General features: G+C 38.7%; 1 protein-coding gene across 1 annotated transcript in view; it reads left to right on the forward strand.

The window, feature by feature from the left end:
- The window catches only part of sec61a1 (SEC61 translocon subunit alpha 1), a 6,605-nt gene extending 919 nt beyond the window's left edge, over positions 1–5,686 (forward strand). Inside the window, exons 3-12 of the mRNA XM_005943921.3 lie at positions 34–99; positions 369–447; positions 531–662; positions 773–882; positions 1,992–2,145; positions 2,282–2,442; positions 2,557–2,754; positions 3,163–3,354; positions 3,446–3,522; positions 4,597–5,686. Coding sequence (XP_005943983.1) covers positions 34–99; positions 369–447; positions 531–662; positions 773–882; positions 1,992–2,145; positions 2,282–2,442; positions 2,557–2,754; positions 3,163–3,354; positions 3,446–3,522; positions 4,597–4,783 — 1,356 coding nt within the window. The 3' untranslated portion in view covers positions 4,784–5,686. The remainder of the gene's footprint in view (positions 1–33; positions 100–368; positions 448–530; positions 663–772; positions 883–1,991; positions 2,146–2,281; positions 2,443–2,556; positions 2,755–3,162; positions 3,355–3,445; positions 3,523–4,596) is intronic.
- The last annotated feature ends 1,103 nt before the right edge of the window (positions 5,687–6,789 follow it).

A 6,789-nucleotide genomic window follows, 5' to 3' on the forward strand; every position in this document is an offset into this window, starting at 1 on the left:
CCTTTAAACTTATTACATTTGCTCAACCATTAGATCCAGTTCAGAGAGAAGGTGTTATGGACTGCTATCACTCTTTTCATCTTTCTGGTGTGCTGCCAGGTGAGTCTCACTGTTGTTTAGTTTGTGTATTTACATCTTTATTATATTTTTAATAGGGGAAAAAACCTCAACAGCTTAAATAAGTAAAAAAAAAGCTTAGCATAAATTATTACAATGTTATTATTACATTAAGTTGCCTGTTACAGGAATGTTTCTTACATAATAGTCAAAGTATCAAGCTGAAGCCAGTGAATTCAGGGGACACACAATTACAACACTTCATGCAGCCAATTAAGACTCAACTGTAAATGCAATATGTTGCTTTTCAGATTCCCCTGTTTGGCATAATGTCCTCAGACTCTGCAGATCCTTTCTACTGGATGAGAGTCATTTTGGCCTCAAACAGAGGTATATACCTTTTAATATATTTGTGTATAAGTTAAATATATGTCTGCTGTTTTCTGGGGTCTAACTTGAACATTTTCTTCTAGGTACTTTGATGGAGCTGGGTATCTCGCCAATTGTCACCTCAGGCCTGATCATGCAGCTGCTTGCTGGAGCTAAGATCATCGAAGTTGGAGACACTCCAAAGGACAGAGCGCTTTTTAATGGAGCACAAAAATGTATGTAATCTCTGCTCAGGTGCTGGTTTGAAGTAGTTTGAAATTGCCTATCAAGACTTTAGGGTCTCTCACCTCTGATTTTTTTTTATTTATTTATTTTTTTTCTTCAGTGTTTGGCATGATCATCACCATTGGCCAGGCTATTGTGTATGTGATGACTGGCATGTACGGAGATCCGTCAGAGATGGGTGCAGGGATCTGTCTGCTGATCATCATTCAGGTGAGAACAGGATGAATATCTGCAAACATACCTGAACTGTGTAATGTCAGGACATGTATATAAATTAGCTATAAATTGTTTTATTAATTAATTATTAATTGTTTGGTTCCTCAGAGTTTCCAACAATGTTGTTTTTGTTTTTATGAACGTTATTATTACAGACATGTCCCTTACACTGGCATTACTGTTTATTCAATGTCATTCTTATTAAACTTAACGTTGACATCACAATTAAAGAAGTGCACAAGGCGCATTTCAGAGAGAGGTTTCATTAGTTACTCTGTCAAATACAGGGTAACTAAGTACAAGGTCTGGTTCAGCATTCATATTCGAGTTGTGTGATTAGTAGTTGATTATACAGCAATACAAAATTCTAATTTCTTTACAAAAGGCTGAGGCAATGGAGATTTTTTTTTTCCAGCTTGTCTTTTCCCAAAGCCTTGTCTGCTACCTTTTCATAAACACTCAAAGAATACCAGTGAAAACCCTTTGATTAAAATCAGCCTTTTTAAAATTGTTATTAGTTGGTAATAGTTTTAAACCTGTGAGTATAAATATACTCCCAAGGAGATGTTACTTTCACGCTCTCAACCTACAGCACACATACGCTGTACTTTCTGTTACTGAGATGACGCTACTGGTACTTTAAAGAAATCTTTGGGCTAGGAAACATAATTAAATTTCAGTTATTTTCGGCTTTATTTATCATTTAGGGTAACTGTTATACTCATTGATAACGTAACAACAGGTATAGATGCAGTAATTTTCAAAAAAAATGAATCAACTGAAATCATTTCTTTTTCATTTATTCTGCTCAGCTCACAACCTGCTGGGGTTGTGAGCTGAGGGGGTTTTGCTGTCACCACAGCTTCTTATAATCTTGTGAATGTGAACGAAGTGGAGTAAAATTTTTGAATGTATCCCATCTGCTGTCAGTATTATTTTTTTTATTAATCTTTCATTCCACAAGCCTACATAATTTTTTATTAATTTTAAATGTAAAAACAGAAGACGTAATGTGTTTGTTGGAGTCGATACTCAAAACTTTCCAAACATGGCAAATCTCCATAGCAATCTCATATGACTCGAACTGTTACGTTTCTCTCTAGCTGTTTGTGGCTGGGCTGATTGTGCTGCTGCTGGATGAGTTGCTCCAAAAGGGCTATGGTCTTGGTTCAGGCATTTCCTTGTTCATTGCTACCAACATCTGTGAAACGATTGTGTGGAAGGCCTTCAGTCCCACTACTGTGAACACTGGAAGAGGTAAGGAACCAATAATTGGTTTTTACAAAGTGATTTTTTTTTTTTAAATTAAATAATAATTTTCAAAAACCATGTTGCATCTTTGCAATCCAAAACGAGGTTTCTAATTTGAGAGGGGTTTTTTCTGTGTTTCCAGGCACGGAGTTTGAGGGTGCGATCATTGCTCTTTTCCATTTGCTTGCCACAAGGACTGACAAAGTGCGTGCTCTGAGAGAGGCCTTCTACAGACAGAACCTGCCCAACCTCATGAACCTGATTGCTACAGTCTTTGTTTTTGCTGTAGTGATATACTTTCAGGTCGGTTGCTTTTCTTTTCTTTTGTCTGACTTCACACTAACCCACTTGAGATTTAAAACGTGTATTTAAAAAAATAAAAATAAATCAGTGTGATGAATTAATCTCTTCTCACAGGGATTCAGGGTGGATCTGCCAATCAAGTCAGCTCGTTACCGTGGACAGTACAACACCTACCCCATCAAGCTCTTTTATACTTCCAACATTCCCATCATCCTGCAGTCTGCATTGGTCTCCAACTTGTATGTGATCTCCCAGATGCTCTCCACGCGCTTCAGTGGCAATTTCCTGGTTAATCTGCTCGGAACGTGGTCTGTGAGTACATGTTTGCGTTTTATAGATTCTTCAGTTCAGTTTGTTAGTGTGTTGACCTGCAAAATGCCTTATTTAAAGTGCAAAAAGACCCAACATCTAACAACCCAAAAATAAATGCCTCTGCTAATGGTTTGGCGATCCATCTTCTTTATAAAAAACTACCTCCTCTCAAACAGTCAGTTTTGTTTTGTTTTTTAACCATATTTTTCTAACTACACAAGCTGCATTTATGTAAGCTTACCATGACATTCACACCTGTGTGCCAGGACAAGCCTATTCTTGGATATTTTTGGTTATTGATAAAAGGGAACAAAATAAAATTGTGGAAAGATTGTACCGGAGTCTGACAACTCATTATCATGTTAACATTAGTGACTGATGGAGTACGTTTTGTTCCCGTTTTCCCAGGACACATCGTCTGGTGGCCCGGCCCGTGCTTACCCAGTCGGGGGACTCTGTTACTACTTCTCTCCACCTGAATCATTTGGCTCTGTTCTGGAGGACCCAGTCCACGCAGTAATCTACATCATCTTCATGCTTGGTTCATGTGCCTTTTTCTCCAAAACCTGGATTGAAGTATCAGGCTCCTCTGCAAAAGATGTAAGTTATTACTGCTTTCTAGTAGGTTGTGTTATGACATTGTTTCAAGAAAACTCGTTCTTAGAGCTCTATTCCATTTCCTGTCATGCAGGTTGCAAAACAGCTGAAGGAGCAGCAGATGGTGATGAGGGGACACAGAGAGACCTCAATGGTCCATGAGCTTAACAGGTAAAATACAAGATCTGTTACACCTGTTGACCTTCTAGATTTTCGCCAGCTTCCCAAAATATACAGAACAATTTTGTGTTTCAAGTGTTTGTTATGCAATGCTCTGGTTCAGGAGGTTATGTCATGAGTTCATCCAGACACAGCCTCCATATAACTGCTTTTCACATTTCCTACATATAAATAATGCCAACCCACACTTTTTGCTAAACTGCTCTTTTAAGCACTACTTAGTTAAGTGAGTGTACACTTCTCAAAAATGTAAGGGAACATGATCATCAGTGTATAACACAAAGTCAGGGATAGGAAGCATGAACGTCTGTCTTTCACATGCTCACATGAGGTGAACTTCCTTCCTTTCATCACTGAAGAAAATAGGGCGCCAGTGGCGAACCTGCCAGCTCTGGTTTTCTCTGGGGGAATGCCAGTCAAACTGCATGGTGCCAGTCTGTTGGCACAGGTTCCACTAAAGGATTGCGGCCTTTGTGTAACACTTGTCGAGTCTGTATCTGACACTTTAGTTGGAATAATGCACATGGAGGGTTGGGGGGTAGGTCGTTTTGTAGGGCTCTGGCAGTGCTGGAGCAGATACAGCTCCTATTGCTGAACTGATGATCTTCTCCTACTATTTCCTCCACACTCTTGAGACTGTGGTAGGTGCAGCGGCACTTTTCAATGTGCCATCCAGGAAGAGCTGGAACTTGAATTGTCTCATGGTGCCAGCAGTGAACAAAAAAGACACTAGTAAAAACTCTGTGAAAGAGTTTGGTGACTACAATCATTCCCTTTTGGAGAAATTATTATTGTTGTCTCCAGTTCATTTGTTGTCACTTTCATTTACACCACAGTAGATGAAATGAGTTCACAATGGCTTGTGCTTTCTAAATTGACAGGGTGATATTTATTAATTTTAACTGACTTTGTGTCTTTATGTTAAACTGATTGCGTATTCCCTTTCTTTCTTCTTCTTTTTTCTTAAGCCGTATATGTGAATGCTATCATCCTTACTACAGATTGCATTTTCAACAAAAAAACACAGGGTGTGTAATTTCCTTAATTTCTCTGTTTTCATTTTAGATACATTCCCACTGCTGCTGCCTTTGGTGGACTGTGTATCGGTGGTTTGTCAGTGATGGCAGACTTCCTTGGAGCCATTGGCTCTGGCACTGGTATCCTGCTGGCCGTCACCATTATCTACCAGTACTTTGAAATATTTGTGAAAGAACAGAGTGAAGTAGGGAGCTTTGAAGGCCTATTCTTCTAGCCATCGTGCTCTTGCTTTTGACCCAACTTTTTTTAGCACCACAAAACCCGCGTTTATTTTACAGCCATGAGAAGCCCCTGCATCATCGGCACTGCAATTTTTTTTTAGGACGTTTGAGGAACCTTCAGGAGTCTCCGCTGAAATCGGGTACTGTGAGGTGCTGGGACAATATGCTGACTCTTCACTCCATTTGTTTTCCCCACAGACCTTCCAAAATGGTGCAAAGAAAGACATTTGGCTGTGCTTTATCCATGTTTCTACTTGATTAAACGTGATTAAAGCTTCCTATATTCATCTATAGGCTTCCTGCAGGAGTCCCTCCCCCCTTCTGGACTGACAAATGCTTTGGTATGCAGGCATACTTGATTTGGATGGTGACGGTCATCTGTCTTCAGTGTGCTTAGTGTTATCTCCTACTTTTACTTTCAGCTTTATTTAATTTTTTTTAGTTAACCTGCCAGTCAGTTAATGGTGTAAACCAGGAGGTGAACTGTCAGAGTCGAGGAGTGTGTATGTTTCTGATCGGGACACTGCACTGAAGTGTTTATTGGGTCAGGGTCCTCCGAGAAGAAGAGATGGAGCTCACATTGGGTTCCAACCTCTGGGAAACATTCAAAACTCATTTTTAATTTAAGGCATTCCCGGGGAGCTTCAGTATTAAATGACAGCTTTCATTGACTCTTGTTACCCACATCATGCAGTCTTATGTCTTGTTTTGTTTTTAGTTGTCTGCTTTGTGTACTTTCAATAATAACTTTTCCAAACAGACTGTACATAGGCCATATATTAAATAACTTGAATTTGTCTTAAGTGTAAGATAAAGTCTTTGAATATGTAAAAATAATTGCATTTCAGAACAAACTTGTACAAAAAACATTCTCAATAAAACATTTTGTGGAAAAAGACTGACTTTTAACTATTTGCTTGGAATGTCCTTTTTATACATACAGGTGAATCTGGGGAGGTTTTTGTGATGTTTATGTCACCACAATATTGTGGATTTAGTTCCCATATTTTGATGTATTTGTTAACAAATGATGGCTTTACTCTGGTGGTTTACAGATCAGCCCGCAGGACCCTGTCAGAATTAAACCTGTGGTTTCAGTTTGAGTTTCTGGTCTTTGCACATAAACTGCCAAAGTATTACTCAAAGAGGAAAATAGACAGTATAAAAACATGATGAAATAATGTGGTTTTGTTAGAGAATAATACTAAGTAGGACATTCAAGTGCCTGCAAAGCTTTACATCGGACTTTGATATTTGTAAGACGTAGATAAGTCCGATTTTGAACAATTGTTCAAAAAATGTAAGTTTTTTTTTGAAAGTGTGCTTCCATAAGAATTTATTATAGTTGTCATTAAATTAAGAAACTTAAACTAATCCTGCTTTAGCATAACAGCGGTTTAAGAAAAATGGTGTTATCTCGGGTTTGGTTCGCTAAGCTGCTGAAGGCAATATTCAAATGACTGCGCACCAACCTTGTTGCACCAACATCCATGCCATTTTCAAAGTCATTTTCATCACAGTTCTTCTCCATTTCTGCATGTCGTCTGCATGTCATCTTGACCTTCCACCTTCTCTCCAGTTCTTCTAATGTTTCCTGGTTTTCCTTTTGCTTTTCTCGCAGGGCTTTGTTTTTCTCCTGCAGTTCTTCGTTTGCCTCATGCATGTCCTTGTTTCTTTGTTGTTATTTGTGATGGATGGCTTTTAACTCTTCATGTCTCTTCTGTAGTTCTTGAAATAAAGACTGTATGTCTTTGAGATTTTTCTCCTGTCATTGCTTTTACTCTTGCATTTTGGTGTTTGCGTAATGGACTTTGCTGTAGAGTGCTTGTAATTGGGTGTTTTTGGTCACCACTTCTTGGATTTGGCTCTATTTCTCTGCATATCTTCTCAAGCTGCTCTTTCTCTTCCTTGAGTTCAGTGTTTTTGTCCTTTATTAATACTCACAACTCTGTATTTTATGTTTCAAAGTCTTAGAATATCCTGCATCTCTCTCTGGGTT

The sequence above is a fragment of the Haplochromis burtoni genome, unplaced genomic scaffold (genome assembly GCF_018398535.1).
Source record: "Haplochromis burtoni strain Fernald_Lab_line unplaced genomic scaffold, NCSU_Asbu1 Contig_177, whole genome shotgun sequence".
In the NCBI taxonomy this organism is placed as follows: domain Eukaryota; kingdom Metazoa; phylum Chordata; class Actinopteri; order Cichliformes; family Cichlidae; genus Haplochromis; species Haplochromis burtoni.